Source organism: Plectrocnemia conspersa, unplaced genomic scaffold (genome assembly GCF_051122295.1).
Source record: "Plectrocnemia conspersa isolate PC_06_02 unplaced genomic scaffold, ASM5112229v1 ptg000001l, whole genome shotgun sequence".
In the NCBI taxonomy this organism is placed as follows: Eukaryota; Metazoa; Arthropoda; class Insecta; order Trichoptera; family Polycentropodidae; genus Plectrocnemia; species Plectrocnemia conspersa.
Genome location: NW_028277165.1, coordinates 9153308 through 9169987, shown reverse-complemented (window position 1 = coordinate 9169987; position 16680 = coordinate 9153308). Strand labels below are relative to the sequence as shown.

Genomic DNA, 16680 nt, shown 5'->3' with positions numbered 1-16680 from the left:
AAACCCTTTGGTAAAAGAAACAAGAGCCAGAACGAATTGATTGTGCAGTTTCTATGAATCATTCCTTAACGTTTGTCTTCGTCACAATAATCAATAAATTAAACCAAAATTCTATGCCCTATCAAGATAGGACATAATTTTCATTCAATTTGCCGTGTTATTGAGGGGGTCTATTGTATTGTTTGTGTTCGCTTTCGTATTTAAGTCATTTAAAAATAAAATTAACTTTTAATTTGGTCGAAGCGGGTCAAACTGAGATGCCAACTTAAACCAATAAAGGACGCTAAATCCCTATATTACATAGAAAAGTATAATGGCTTAATTTTGAACTGGCAATAGCAACATTAAAAAAATAGTTTTAAATATTTATTAAATTTCAAAGTGACAGCTATTTGAATAGATTTTTAATTCTAGCAACACTCACGAATCAGTTGGCGCGCGGCCGATTTCACCCACCTTCCTAGTCCTTATTTTTTCATTGATTCTGCTCATTTTGGTTCATTATTGTTATAAGTTAATTTGAAAATGGAATCTTCTCCTAGTTTATTCTGCGCTGCTACACTCGAGTGGACAGGTGGCAGTAAACAAGTCCACAAAAAATTGGGTTTCGCCCTAGTCAGAAACGAGCACAGAGAGGTGATCGTTCAGATGACTCCAGAGAAGAGCCAGCCGATTCGAATGCCTTTGGTGAATATAACGGTCCACAACAAATTCATGGTCGAAGGCAAAGCGAGCATCGTCTTTAAAAACACCGGCTGCACTATCTTCCTATCGAACGCCCCGCCGACCGACTTGGTTACGTTCTTGCGAACCGTATTCATCAAACTGTCCGGCGACAAAGACATCAAGAACGTAGACATCAGAACCAGGCTCTTGTCTTCGAAGCCCAAATCGTTCGAAGACATAAGTCCCGTGACTTTGACCGATATCCATAACGCAAAGGCAAAAGTGTCCAAAGCCACGGCTACTACTCCATCGCCTTCTGGAAAACGCAAAATGAAAGACGGCGATTCTAAGGCACCGGCTGCTAAAAAGTTATACGCGCCATCTCCGCTATCAGCCGAAGCCGTGTTGAACGACGAGCAGAACAAAATTTTGCAAGCTTGCTTGCAAGGATCGAATATTTTCTTCACAGGATCAGCAGGTACTGGAAAGAGCTTTTTGTTGAGGAAGATTATAGCCGCTCTTCCTCCGGATGTTACAGTATCGACGGCATCTACCGGAGTTGCTGCTTGTCACATCGGTAATATTTATAAACATCTCTAACTATTTATATTCTAGGTTAGAAAACCATACATACACTTCTCAAAATCTACATTCTATACAAGTCCTAATTTTTTCTCCGATTACTTTTAAAATATTAACAATTCGTTTAATTAATTTGTAAGTACTTTTATTCAAGAATATTTCATTCCTTTGGGAGTTCCTTAAGGGTTTTTCTTGGGCCCTCTGCACTAATTTATCAATTTCACTATCACTTACCTGTCTTTCACCGAAATAGTGATAAAATCTCTTAATGCGGAAATACAAGTAGACGTATATACTGAAAAGTTTTTGACAAAATTTGTCATGGGTTGCTCTGATAATCTAATTCGATTATTCATGAGTTATTTAAGTGATTGTAGACAGTTACTAACTGTCTACATGTAGACATTAATTCCAAATCCATTTAATAAGAGAACGAACAATAGTTTATCTTCAATTGCACGTAAACTTTTGTAACGAATAAATACCATCAACCGGGAATTACTACTGACGTCTGTAGTCGCATCAAGCTGAATCTTTTATTGAAGAAATAACTTGTTCCCTCACATTTTCTGATAAAATAAAAATTCTTTTTTTCAAAACTTTTTCCAGGCAATTTAGTTATATGGCTTCTTTCTGACCCCACATTAACTCTTCAAAGTTTAGTCAAATCGTCACCAATAGTATATGGTTTCTTGTTTTGGGCAATCAACCAAGTCACTTCAAAGCTAACTTTTGATGATGAATGTTGTTGTTGTCCACTCTTTATCTTTTAACAGAAATTTACAAAGTATTCCCGCGCGATGGAAGATAAACGTGGGTGTAAATTATCCAAGTCTTCTTCAACTGACTTTTTTTTAAAGATTCTGCAGTCAGTACTTTCAAACAGACAACACACTGTTCTCATTATTCCTCTGTCTTCCATTTGTGTAAACATATAATTGAAGAACTCTTGCGGGTATACTCTTTTTCTTATTGATCTGATAGATAATAAAATGATCAAAACAAATCTAACCCTTTAGCACACGGTGAAGTAAAAGAAACATCTGCGTGTACAATATATGTAAGTCAGTACTGTATATTCATTACAGACATTTTTTAAAATTGAAAAAGTTGAACAGAAATAGAAATTATTTTATTAGTGAAAGTTAAATTTCACTCACTGATAAATAATGAACCTGTGAATATCGGTTCTAATGGCTGCTAAACTGTTATATCTTTGTCAAATAATAACAGTAAATTTCACTTGTGAGAATTTGACTGATAATAATTTATTTCACAAGGTGAACTGTCGTTATAGTTTGATGTTTTGAGTAAATTGAAGTATACTGGTGATTGATTCCAGGTTTTGAACCTAATATAGGGATTTTCAAAATGGAATGATCTTTGACAGTCCTTGAGATTGGTTCAGGATGGCTATTTTAAAAAGTCGATGTATGATTAGAGACAATGTAATTTGGGATTGAATTATCTGTTGCAAAAAAAAACAAAACAAGAGTTATCTGCATTATGATATTAGCGGATATGATATACTCATCGTTACATGAATGGACCGAAACAAGAATGAAAAATATTAACAATAGGGACGGCGCTTTGTGATTTAAGATGCTAAAGAAAAATTGAATTACTCCGTAAATTGCATATTCCTAATAAAGATATGCTCTTAAGTTTTTGCAACGTCGACATATTCATTGGTTAGACAGAAATAATCCAGCTCCTTAATACGCATGTTACGATCACTTTCTTTTTCTTCTTGTCTTTCTCTGAATCTTTTTGTACACACGTTTAGGTTGTAAAATTAAAGATGAAACAATGGTCAGAATTTAAATCAACTTTGGGTCACAATAAAAATGAAATCTCGGTCACAATTTTATTAACAGTGGTCATAATTATATTATTCAGGATTAGAATAAACATATAGGACGATCATGCGAGTTAAAACAAATATTACATTTATAAATATAAATTATTTATTTTAGAAATATCTTATAAAATATCTCGCTCGCACCTAAACTGTCTGTCACACAGGTTAGGTGAGAGCGAGCGTTGATCAGAACATTGAATAACTCTCAACGAATCTATTTAATTGTATGTAGGACGTGAAGATATTTAGAGCGAAGAACGAAGCGGGAATAACGACAAAATGATTCTGACCATCTGACAAAATTATTATTATTTATAAATTCCGACCAATTCTGACCCGAAAAGATTGTTAATTACATAATAAATATAATTTTACCTATATCAGCTATTATAACCCACTGACTGCTGAAATTAAGGATGCTATTAATACTCCGATGACATTATTTTAATAATAATGATTAATCCACATTTTATTGATTGGATTTGCAGATATAGTACTTTATATAAGGCAGGACATTATTCAATTTCAGGAGGAACAACTTTGCATGCGTTTGCCGGGATTGGCGGAGGTGAAGCAACTTTAGAGCGTTGCTACCAAATGGCTTCAAAATCAGTCGTAGCACAAAAATGGCGAAAATGCAAGCATCTAATCATCGACGAAATATCCATGATTGATGGCAAATACTTTGAGGTAATGCACTGACATCTTTACAATTTAAAATCACATTCTAACCACGATTAAATAATTTCAGAAAATAGAACAAGTGGCTCGTCACATTCGCAAAAACGATAAACCATTTGGCGGTATCCAATTGATCTTATGTGGCGATTTTCTTCAACTGCCGCCAGTCATGAAAAATAGAGAAGAGAAACGATTCTGCTTTCAAACGGAAGCTTGGAATAAATGCATCACATTGTCTTTCGAGCTGCAGAACGTGCATAGACAAAAAGATCCACAATTTGTGTCGATCTTGAACAGCATTAGAATAGGACGCGTCACTCAGGAAATAACCGACAAATTATTAGCAACGGCTAAGCAGAAGATTGAATCCGATGGTATTTTAGCGACTCGCTTATGCTCTCACACTTATGACTCTAATGAGATTAACGAATCCAAATTAAAGCAGTTGACTGGCGAAGAGAAGACATTCAACGCTCACGATAGTGAGCCTTATGCTTCTAATCATCTAGACTCGAGTACGATAGCTCCGTCTAAATTAGTTCTCAAAGAAGGTGCTCAAGTAATGCTGTTAAAAAACATAAATCTATCCAATGGTTTAGTAAATGGAGCTAGAGGTGTTATAGTTCGTTTTGAAAGTGGATTACCGGTGGTTCGTTTCAAGAATTCTCAAGAATATATAGCTAAATCTGAGCGTTGGGTTGTTAAAACTCAAAGCGGCGCTTTGTTGACAAGAAAACAGATTCCTTTGAATCTTGCTTGGGCATTTTCTATTCATAAGTCACAGGGATTGACACTAGATTGCGTCGAGATGTCTCTATCGAAGATTTTCGAGGCCGGTCAGGCTTATGTGGCGTTGAGTCGAGCCCAAAGCTTGGAATGCCTGAGAGTGTTGGATTTTGATTCAAAGCAAGTCTGGGCTAATCCTATAGTGTTGGAGTTTTATCAAAAGTTCAGGCGGAGGTTACAGCAAACCCAACTCATACCGTTGGGAAGGAGTATTACCAACAAGAAGAGCAATGGTTATAAAGCACTGGAGAAAGCTAGAGGTAAGGTAAGCAAAAGTTTATTGAACAAACCTTTGATGAATATATGCTAGTCAATGAGAATAGGCAACTTTAATCGTATTTTAAGTAGCGCAAATTTTATATTTTTGATATTTTTATAGTTTCAAAAGCTACAGAATGTTCTGTGAACAAAGATATTATAATATTTTTACAGATACAGCCAGAGTTTTTCGTGGATGTATTAATGAGATTGAAACATTTTTATTTATAATTTTTTGAAAATTGGAACAGTTGATAGATTTAAGTATAATTAACTTTAAATTTACATCAATTTGGCACTTTTTTGCCACAAAGACAAATTATATTTTATCGAAAAAATCTTATTTTTGAGGTACGACTTTTTTTTAAAAATATTTATCGTTTATCAGCACTCAATTTAACATACTATTTATAATCAACGCTTTTAATTATATTTTATTATTAATCAAAATACATATTGAATATATTTTTTGGTACTAGGTAATAATCATGATTTTTTAACTTTACTAATTTACTATGTACTATGTTTCATCAAAGTTGAGCACAATCAATCATTAAAAATTATTATATTTCATAAAATGCTAAAAAGTAATGCAATCATAATAATCAACATTTTTTAATTAATCCTATCTTTGTAACATTGAGTTCCTTTTCTATTACTGACATCCAGTCACCATCTGTCAGTTATTCACATTTATCAGTCCCTAACTTATTTTAAGGGTCTTGTAAAGTTTTGCCACTGAAATGGTCTCGACCTTTTTATAGTAGGTCATTGACTCCCAACAAATTTATTTTAAATTTTGTTGGTATGCAGTCTGCAGTTTGACTTTTACTGATTTTACCGCTGTGAATAAAAAAAAATGCATTCCAAACTTAATTATAATTAATAAAAAAGTTTTTGACCCGATTATCGCAAATAAGTTGCAGTATTCAATGTGTTAAATAACTTTTGTGCTAGTGAGGCTCATTTAATATTTGTCATATTGATACTTATTTACTTTTTAATTGCACCACTCAAATTATTGGCATTTTTTACATAAAAAGTAATTAAATTTGATCTTTATTTCGTATTAGATTATGAGACTGGATTTGATCTCGAATTTATATTAAAATCATGGTGAAAGAAGTCTAGTTTTAGGATATGTTTAAACAAATGTAAATATGGCAAAAAAGCAACATTTAATTTATTACTCATATCAATATTTTTGGTCTGATCAATATGATAATATCTATATTCTTAATGTGATTATTTTCTTAAGAAAAGTTATCCTGTATAGTTAAAAATATATATTTTTAATACCGACATATATAACAACAAAATAAAATAACATACTTAGATGTGATGTGATATTAATTCGACAATATTATTATAATAAAATCTATGTTAAATTGAACTTGTAATTAATTAACAATATGCAAATAATTATATAATAATATAATAAAAATATAATAAAGCTTTCGAGGCGTATTTTATTACATCAGAGTATTTTAAGAGACAAAGAGAGTTAAGAATTAATCAGCGACGCTAATCGCCACTGGAGGTATGAATCTCCAAATGTGATTGACCTCTCCGATTGCGCACTGAGTCGGAGCACAATCCAAACTCTGATCCAAGCAATTGGTTTCTTCGGCGGGCTCAGAAGTTGAACATTGTATATCCATTTTGTATTGACCTGGTGTTAGGAATATCACCGAACATTCGTGGTACAGTCGAGCCGATTCCTCCAAGATGGGCAGCGAAACTCTAAAAATAATATATACAATTTAACAATATAGCCCCATCCAATATATATAATGCTCATACTTATTGGTTCCGGCTGTGGCTACTCTATTATCGAGATGGTAATTATTTACTCCATTCTGATGATCTTGATAGAACTTCACTGAAAGACTCAATTTCTTCAAAGGTTTACTGAAATGATTAGATACGGCGACACCCAACGATATACAATCACCGGCCGTACAATTATACTCTTCTTGAGGTTTAATGCACTGTTCGTTGATGCTCACTTCTGCAATTAATTTAACATTAGTGGTGCTCATCTAATTTGTATAACAGTAACAACGTACCCCAATTGAGTGGCGACATTCTGACCATATCCAACATTCCCTGCGATAAAGTGATGCCTTTTACTGTAGCTTTTCCCGATATCTCGTTCTGTAAAATATGCCACTTCAAATCGACCTGCTTGCTTATGTATTCCGAACACAATTGTTCTATGCTATTTGCTGAGTTTGTCAATAGCGAATATGGTTCGTTGTCTCTATCTGTAAATTCTTTAATAGTTTAATTCTTATTAAAACTTTTGTATAAATTATTTAGATACCTTGAGTTTGCACTGGAATCGGCATGTTTAAAGGACAGCGGTTAAGAGGCACCGGTACTCTACATGATTCTCCACCATTCAATGGCATTTTTCTTCCTTCCGAATAATCTAAACGCATCTCAAAAGCGGTCAAATTTGTAATGTCCAAAACTAAGTACAATTGAGTAGGGCTGAAAATACAAAATAAGTTAATTTACACTTCCGCTTTAGAGTGAGGTTCTGAAACAAAGACAAAATCAAAACAAGATTCTGGAGAAGGATACTATAGTTCTTTGGACACATTACCATGAGAGAAAACAGTTTAGAATGCTTAGTCGTTGTTGAATTTATCTAGGTATCTAGAGAAAAAAAAGAAGATGGTTCTCTATAATAAGAAAAAAATTAAATGTTATATAATAGCCAAAGAAAAGATTAAATGAAGTAAAGATTTAACCTTTTAATTCCTGTGATGTACACAGAGGTACAGGTCATCTAATTATGTGAATATTTTTAAATAAGTATTTTTAATTTAACATTGAATGGTACCTCGCGAGGAAAATACTTATTGAGTTTTGTAAGCAAAACTAAGATCTGTATATAGTACAGTAAACCCCGATATAGCGAAGTTTCCTATTGCGTATGCGGCAGTCCCTTCTATAGCGTTCCCCCATATAGCGAAGTTTTCGTTACCGTTTGTCCTTTGACTTCGCTAGACGTATTCTGTGACGGGCAAAACGCCGCCACGCTATAACATTCCAGAGATATTCATCACAATATAGTAAATCAATGTACACATTTGTTTAACCACTTAACATGTGGGTGTTTTTTTTGCAGTGTTGCATATTTGCGCGCGATCGAAAAAAGTGCCAAATAATCGCAATTTTTAAATTGTCATATTATTAAAATTACGTCACTGATAATTAAAAAAATTTGTGTGGGCACTCCCCAATACAATATCAATGAAAACTTTTCAGTCGTAAATATTCAATTTATTCAAAATCTTTGTCGGCTTTTGCAAAATGCCATAAGGCATAAAAATGATACTTCAGAATACGAACACCACATCTGTGACTATCCATCGATTCTAAATAAGAATTCGTTATAGTGTGACATTTATATAAACTGATCTAGGAAAATACATAAGAATATTGGAAACGATTTTTTTTAACAAAATCAAGTACCACTAATTATTTTTTAATTATTTAATTTTATATGAAAAAAATATAATAACGATATCTATTAGAAGAATATACTACCAAAAATATAATTAATCCCTTTTGGTGCCCTAAAATATTCAAAGATGTCTGTAAGAGTCTGTTGAAGTCCCCGATAAGCATGTGGTATTATAACTTGACCACGATGCAGCGCTCGACATGCGTGTTAACCATAGGACGCCTACGCGCATGCTGAAATTGAACCTAGTTAATCGTTCTATCTGTTTGCGAAACACCATATCATTATCTCTCTCATTGTCGTCATTTAACACGCGAGAAAGCGAAAGGGGAAGTATCTCACCGCTCGCGCTCGAAAGAGCAGCTCCGACTTCGGTCTTTTTGACTCAGAAATAATGCCGACAATGTTCGGAAGCGCTCGAAGCTGGCCAAGTCGACTGAATTACCCCCACTTTACCTCCCGTTCTGGGTAACCTCGGACAACTTCCGAGAGATTTTAGAACCGAACTCGACTGAAGTAACCCACTATATTCTCCGTCCTTGGCCAGCTTCCAGAGAGTGTAGTGCGGGCATAAATTTATTGTATTTTTTGTACACCACCTTGTATTTTTCTGATTTATGACTTCTACAGCTAATAAAAAAAGTGACCTTCTTTTTTTACTTAAAACGAAATGCCGAACGAGTCCCGCATATGCTCGGAAGCCGAGTATAATAACAAATATAATCACGTTTATATGTGGGACTGCGTTTAAATCGGATTTTCATATTCCCGCAAAGGCTCGACACCGCGTGTAATGGACATTTCTAAATTTACACACCCATGCGGGACCGCGTGTAAAGTGGTTAATGCATTATGTATACACTTTTCAGGGGGTTTCAACCATTCTAATTTTTTATAATAAAACTATTTAATTATGTAATACATATCTTTACAAATCTAAAAAAGTACTAATGAATTATAATTTTTTTATTTCAAAATTTAAAATAATCCCAAAAAAGGGTTAGTGTTCATTATTTTTCATTTTTAAATTAGATAAAAATCAATTTGGCAAAGTAAAATGTTGATAAACTATGGATTTATATTAAGAAATTAAATCAACAATAAAAAAATGATACAATACACCTGAATTTAGGGTATAATTTTACATATCTTACATTTGTGACAAAAAATTATAAGCACATAAAAGTTATCATAAAAAGGAAACATCATCTAGTATTGATTTTGTGCTAAGGGAGCAAAAAACTCACATTTCAGCCGGCAATACATCCCAATGTGTGATAGAAACACTTGGAAGAAGTTCCATGTTAATATGTAATGTACCTTGCCGACAATACGTTTCTTTACCACCGCCTCCGGAATAACGAACTACAAGCTGAAGGATAGACAAATAAAATTTAAATCCAGTTAGAATCCTAAATTTATTTCTATTATATTTACCTGAGCATCTATTTGCCGACCTTTAGTAGGCGGTAAGACTGAAATCGGAGCTGACCAAGCCGTACTATGAGAATTTGAAGACCTAAGAAATAAAAACTGTTTTAATATACTCAAACATTTTATGTTAATTAATAATGAAGTTGATATACCTAAAACTAGCAGAAAGTTGATTCCTTGGAAACGAAGTGTTGGTATGCGGTAGCGAAGAATTGGTATGCGGTAGAGAACTATGAGTTTGATTTGGAGTCGGAGAACTCACTCTAGACGGCACACTGTTCGTTGTAAGACTGTTTGGAAAGAGAGCGTCTCCACCCGAACCCCCAATATCTAAGAAATCAGCTTCTGCGTGAAGTTTAAGAACAAAACTAATTGAACTGTTTGGAATGATTGGCAAATTGGCTTGAATCTCTTCGTTGCACCATAGGAACATCTTTGCTTGCAGTTGATTATCCAATGTTGTCTAAAAATAACAATAGATCAAAATTCAGGGATTATTTACAGCATCACAAAAACACATACCTGTATATTCACATCGATGAAATCTATTGGTACTTCGCTCACGTTTGTGATTGTAATCGTACATTCCGTACTCTGACCGTTGTACAATGTGACCATTCCGGACGCAATCACATTTTCATAGTTTGGAAGACTGCTGAATGTATTCGAAGGTGGAAGCGTGGTTTCTAATGTGATTATAGGCAAGCTCGGAATCACGTCGATTGAATAAGTATGATACAACTTTGATAGTTCTGGCATATTTTTTAATCTACAATTAGACTTGACGCCCAACGTATGCGTAGAATAACCAACAATATCTAAAGGACCAGATTCTTTAGGCGTCCCGAGCAACGTTACCATCGTCGGTGTTTCAGGTTGTAGTATAACAGTCTCTGGAATCGATTCGAAGACTATACCCGAAGTCAACAATCTCATGTTTGATACTTTCAACTCGAAAGGTAACGGATTCACTAATCTCAGTTGAACTTCACACGTATCGTTTTCAACCCACAAGTAATCCATTTTACCAGTAGGCTTCTTTAGCTTTCGATCCAGACTTCCAAAATGTATGGGGGTGTATAAAAATGGTCCACAAGGATCACGAGGAGTGGCTAATGGTCGTGGCGCTCTCGTCGGTGCTGGCGGTCTTGGTAAGAATTTACTACAAGACGGAATATGCGTCAGGTTGGCCGGTGGTATGACTTCGCCGGTTTCGAGCACTAATGCGACGGGTCCACCTTCACATTGCGCTGATAGTCCCTATAATAAAGAAGATATCAATTACCCAACTACGCTAGTGGTTCTTGGATTCCACGTGGTTTCAATTAATATATTCTCCTCAACTTATTTCAATGATTTAATCTCTTTATATCAATAAAAATAGTATTTTATTTGATTTATTTATAGGGTGACCATACATCCCTGTATGGTCACCCTAATTAAGATAAATAAACATAGTTCTGTATCATACTCTATCTAAGAGGGAAATTGAAAATGATGTTGATATATAAATTAGGTTATTTTAACTTTGTAGCAAAAAAACTACAAAGTATCTGTAATGTTATCTTAGTGAACGTACCTGTAATTGTCTGGCTAGATCTCCTCTTTCTTGAGTCGTTAAATGCGGCCACATTGTCTGTAGCAAAAACGTCATATGTCTAGTCGCTAATGCGGGATGACCAATTCTCCGAGAAGATACTACCAGCTCTTGTAAGAGTTGTATTTGCAAAGCAGGCCATCCTGAGTATGATTCAAAGTTTAAAAAAAAACACAATAAGATATAAATGATAAACTGATAATACCTATTTTGTGTTGAACTACTTGGTTCGGATCTAGACTAAGCTTGTGTCCGGGAAAACTGTGTAACATTAAATAATAGCACCGTTGCCAGTCGGGGCTCGGATTGTTCGGACTGACTTGTCGGGTAGCGGCCAATCTTTGGCAGAATGCAGCTTTACGAAGGAATCCTAGTAAGTGAATCATACTTAAATAATGATAAAAATCTTATATTAGCAATTTATCATACCTATTTCTTTGTACATCTCCGATAATGTATCAAATCGTTGTATTTTCTCCTGCTCGCTCAACGTCAGATTGATCAAGATGACGTTTTGCAAAAAGTTTGCAGCTTGCAGGCTATTATTTTGCTCGACGCTGATGCGGGCCGCTTTAAATATGGCTTCAGTCTCAATGATACCCGCGTTCTTATAGTTACTATAATAGATAATGGCATCTCGGTACTTCTTCGCAATGTCGTCGCCGGATAAGACGTATTGATGGTTTATTTGCGACTGTCTGTGGTGATTGTCCGAAGTGTGATGCTTTTGATTGTGAGATTCCACGTCGCTGGAAGACGCTAAAGAGTCGCTTTCAGCGTTGTCAGTCAACGAGAACTTGGACGAAGATTCGATACTGTCGGAAGAAGACGGCGTGTGATCGCTGTGCAAGCTGATCGGACTAGAAACTGGTGCCACCTTCGACGGCGACATTTGTAAGTTAGAACGACTCATTGTGCTCGAATAATGAAGCACTTTACTAGGCGAACATTCTTGGAGACTAGCGTTTCGATGCAACGGAGACGATATTCTGATGTTCGGATATAAGATTATGGCTGAAGCCGAACATAGACCTGAAACATGAATGAGTAATAAATTTATGCGATAAAGTTGAATCATAATAAAACTACCTTCAAATGCAGCTCCGAGCCACAACCAATCGTTGACCGATTTTAAAGTTTCCGCTGCCGAATGATACAAACTCAAGCACTCTGGCACCAAACCAGCTTGTAACGTCAAGTCCGCTAAATGTTTAGTCATACGTCCCATACTTCTCTTTTTATTGGTACGAGATTCCATATCCAAACCTATAAAAATCAGCAATATAACACCAATGCTATATTAATTTATAAATTATAATCGATCATACCAATGATGTCCTTTTTTTCAAACGGTGCCAAAATCAACGTGACCTTTTCCAATTTCTCTCTAGATCTCTCTAAGCGTTTAGACTCCAATACCCAAAACAACGAATTAATGAACTCAGCCAAGTGTTGTTCTAAATCGGCACAAGGATCGGATTCATCGTAAAATATTGCTCTCGTTTTAAAGTTTGATGGTGTGGTATAATTTTGTTCTTGTAATGATTGATTCAGTTCTGACGACGGCGATCTTGGAAAACTGCTATTTGACGATAAACTGTCGTGTATGTCTGACGGCAGTGACATTGATCTGTATGAATAAAGTAAATGTTATTATTACACGTTAACATAATAGATTGGTTCGGTGATTATTCCGGACAAGATGTTTATAAAAAAATATTGTTACTTTTTTAATATCATTATAGAAAGTTCATAGTTACTTGGAAAACATGATTTTTTTACTTTAATAACAATTTAGTTATAATTATTAAATATCTTCTTAAATCTTAATATGTAAGATTAAGTTAATTCATAATTATAATAATAATAAATAAGATGGTTACATAGTAAAATTTTAATAATTTTGACGTTGATTTTTGACTTCTGAGAAGGGAAAATTTTTAATTTTTATTGGTCAAAATTCGGTTAAGATGTGCTTCATTTGATTCTCACTTATTATAAGTTGTAATATTGTTTTAAAAAGTATTATTATGAATACTAGGTAACCAAGCGTTTCCACTTCAACGGCACGATTTTATTGCTCTTGACTTTGTATTTTTTTTGAAATATTTAAAAAACAATCACTGACTGGCAAACAATTGAAGCGATGTCTCTGCATTTGACATTTTAAACACGCGTGATTATTGACAGCTGTCTGATTTACAGTGCTGCCAAGAAAAACAAAGGAGATGTTTAAAAACGTAATTTAAAATCATATCTTCATATGAAAGTTTACTACGAGAAATATCATACGATGGACAAATATATATATATAACAAAACATCAAGTATATAAATATGTAAGTAATTGTAATATACATACATAAATATATTTAGTGTTAATATATGAAAGTAATCAAAAAAAATAACAATAAATTCCGTGTGTTTAAAAATATGTTGAGTGCCGTTGGTGTTGTGTGAATTACAATAGTGAACAATTAACTAAATACTATTTACAACAATAGAGCGAAACATTCATATTTTTGTCATTGCATTCTTGTGTGGTTTTTTTCAGGTAGTGGTCATAACATCTGGAACGGGTACGTGGTTTAACCTAAATGAACGATATATAAAAAAAAATAAGTAAACAATTAAAAATAATTTTTGTCGGAAAGACTAGTAGCTGCAAAAATTTTGTCTGTAATATTTCGTGTCCGGAAATTTCCTGTTCGCAAAAATCTGATCACCAATGGATCGACAAACTAAAATATAATCAGAATAATTTAATCCGCTGCTCCGAGTAGATTGCAATAAGTGCCGATTCTTAGTGAAACAGTGACAAATTGACTTTGTAATTGTGTAACTTTATGTCGCAATATGTACATACATATATGTAAAAAATTTAAATCTAATTTTATACAATGTTATTTTCATGATTCATAATTGACTGGATAGATTTTGAAGTCTGTTTTTTTATAAAACTAGTGACGTTATAAAATGTTGTCAAACATTCTAAACTAGATAATTTGGAAAAGTTTAAAGAGAATGTTTTGTAGTTCTCTAAAAAAAAAATATATTAATTATATTTACCCTTCACTTTGTTGTAAAGAACTCATCTCACTGTGTGCTTTTTCTTCCTCAAATATGTCTGGAACCTCTCCAATTGGACTGCCTTCCCTATGAGGCTTTCCCGGTCCATAGAAGAATGCACGAGAATCATATAAAGTACTAGAATATTTAACTTTCAATGATTCATGTATGCGGCATATTTCATTCAGTTCCACTTGATTGTTGTATTTTCCTAATGTTATTAAACCAAGTAGACGCCTGTAAATGATATAAGATATACAATAAATATACAGTATTTCTAAAAATAGTATTTTTGAATGCTGATATCTCATGTATCATTAATACCCTAAGACTCTCATTCAAAAATCCAAATCCAATTACTGCGTGAAAGTGTATTGTCTATTCATACAGCAAAATATAGAATTAATTTATTATTTATTAGCCTCCCTTTTGAAACAGGATCGCAAATCAGACTGGCTAATGAGCTTAGCCGAGATATTTACAAGATCTATTTTTAAAACAAGTTTTATGGCAATTGAATTAAAACTTCTATCAACATAAACAACAACAAAAAATGTAAAAAAACACATTTTTTAAACTTTTAATCTAATATTTTTTGGATCGCTCTTTAAGACCTGCACAAACTTCTAAGACAATTTCATCAATTACTTGCACAATTTGACATACTTGGATTTTTTATAATTTAATTGGGAAAATAAATAACGAAATACAATCACCTGTGCGTTTGAAAATCACCCCAATCGTTATTTTCCACTGGATGATCTCTCACGTATCTAACCCATATTTCTCTAGTGTGACCGCTGGAATCTTTGCAATATATATATATATATATAATATGTTAATAATCGTACTCGTTATATAAATAATAAATGTCATATTACCGATGATCCTGAGATTATCTACTCTCTGAATGCGGTCCCATAGTCTAGCGAAGGGGCGCAGCGGAGGGCCGAGCCCTCGGACAAGTAGCAGTAGCGCCGAGTGGTGATGAGCGCGCTGAGCCCAATCGGGCTTCGCTGCCGCAGGTTCGCCGCCCCCACCTGACAGCATCACTGATACGGACGAACGCATCCGCTTTAACCGACCGCACACATCTCACTGACACGCAAACGTCACCCGACACTGACAGTTCTGTTCCGTGCTGCCATTGTAAAAAATATTTGATTTGCATAATATCGCTATTTATTTATTTTCAAAAACACAACTCCGACTCCGATTCCGATATTTATCAACAACACGACTCCACTCCGACTCAAAAAAATTTAATTTTATCAGGGTGTTTTCCTACCATTGCAAATAGGCAAATTTTTCATGTTATAGTCATAAAAATAAAACAAGACCAAACTTTATTAATTATTTATTTGAATTTATTCATAAAAACAACATTGCTTCTATTAAATCTGTATTTGTAGAAGCTGTCAAATCAGAATTGATGATTTTAAGATCGGAAAATAATCGCTCTACGGATACTTGGTTTGGCAGCAATGCTCTAACGGTCAACGCTGAATCTTTCACGATTTCTGGATACCGCTTAAATTATAAGCTTGGTCAATTTTTTCCACCATTTCCAATGCATGGTAAAATTTATTTTTAAATTTTGAAGCAGAGTCTCCTTCGTCTACTATATTGGGACTCAACTTTTATTTCTTCTTGTTCATTGAGTTATGTTTCAAAATCGTCTTCAGATTCAGCGGTTTCGAATGAAGATGATGATAATTCAAGTATTGATTGATCAAAACTGCCTGATGTCGTTTCGTTTCCCACTCGAAGGCCTTTTATATGAATGGTTAATTCAAACAGAGCGTTCTTAGCTCTATTTATTTGTTCTTCTGTCAATATGGATCGAACCACGGCGTCAACATAAATTCCAGCCGATAGAATGTTTTTAAATGACGTTATTTTTATTCCATCAGATTATTTTTTTATTACTCTGAATTTTAGACAAATGAAAAATATTTCTCTTCCACTCATTGAAAAAATTTACCAAAAGTCAAGTATTCTGCTTGCAACACTTTTGTAACGATATAAGGTAAGCGAAGTAAGACTTCAAGTTCCTCTACTTCTTTCCATTGCAATGCAGTCATAGTCACGTTCGAGTTGGCCATGTCCTCGATGTAAGATTTAAGTTCAGTAAGTCGCTGAATCATTAAGTATGTACTACCCTATCTAGTAGCTAGATCCAAAATCACCTCCTTTCCAGCTCTTCGCTTTATTGTGGCATGTATTTTTGGTGTTCTTCTATACGTTTAATATGCATACGCTATACACA

General features: G+C 34.2%; 2 protein-coding genes across 2 annotated transcripts; one reads left to right on the top strand and one right to left on the bottom strand.

Moving 5' to 3' along the window:
* The first annotated feature begins 418 nt into the window (after positions 1-418).
* On the top strand, positions 419-5025 carry Pif1 (Pif1 DNA helicase). Its single transcript, XM_088186353.1, has 3 exons — positions 419-1243; positions 3639-3799; positions 3861-5025. Exons 1-3 carry the CDS (start codon positions 526-528, stop codon positions 4884-4886), a joined length of 1905 nt encoding a protein of 634 aa, XP_088042479.1. The 5' UTR covers positions 419-525; the 3' UTR covers positions 4887-5025.
* Positions 5026-6105: 1080 nt separating this feature from the next.
* brun (trafficking protein particle complex subunit brun) lies at positions 6106-15535 on the bottom strand. Its single transcript, XM_088186341.1, has 16 exons — positions 15293-15535; positions 15128-15218; positions 14412-14648; positions 12672-12973; positions 12433-12609; positions 11773-12375; positions 11549-11713; positions 11326-11486; positions 10269-11006; positions 9899-10209; positions 9750-9831; positions 9560-9684; positions 7161-7330; positions 6904-7101; positions 6638-6845; positions 6106-6577 (listed from the first exon to the last, which is right to left on the bottom strand). The coding sequence occupies exons 1-16, from the start codon at positions 15480-15482 to the stop codon at positions 6346-6348; spliced, it is 3990 nt and encodes a 1329-aa protein (XP_088042467.1). The 5' UTR covers positions 15483-15535; the 3' UTR covers positions 6106-6345.
* Positions 15536-16680: the final 1145 nt, after the last annotated feature.

Bases quoted from the DNA above. Each gene is read 5' to 3' on its own strand.
- Pif1 (XM_088186353.1), top strand. From the start codon at position 526: ATGGAATCTTCTCCTAGTTTATTCTGCGCTGCTACACTCGAGTGGACA. The intron at 1,244-3,638 runs GTAATATTTATA...ATTCAATTTCAG, and splicing joins AGTTGCTGCTTGTCACATCG to GAGGAACAACTTTGCATGCG. The intron at 3,800-3,860 runs GTAATGCACTGA...AAATAATTTCAG, and splicing joins TTGATGGCAAATACTTTGAG to AAAATAGAACAAGTGGCTCG.
- brun (XM_088186341.1), bottom strand. From the start codon at position 15,482: ATGCGTTCGTCCGTATCAGTGATGCTGTCAGGTGGGGGCGGCGAACCT. The intron at 14,649-15,127 runs GTGATTGTATTT...TATCATTTACAG, and splicing joins GGTGATTTTCAAACGCACAG to GCGTCTACTTGGTTTAATAA. The intron at 11,007-11,325 runs GTACGTTCACTA...TCTTTATTATAG, and splicing joins ATCTAGCCAGACAATTACAG to GGACTATCAGCGCAATGTGA.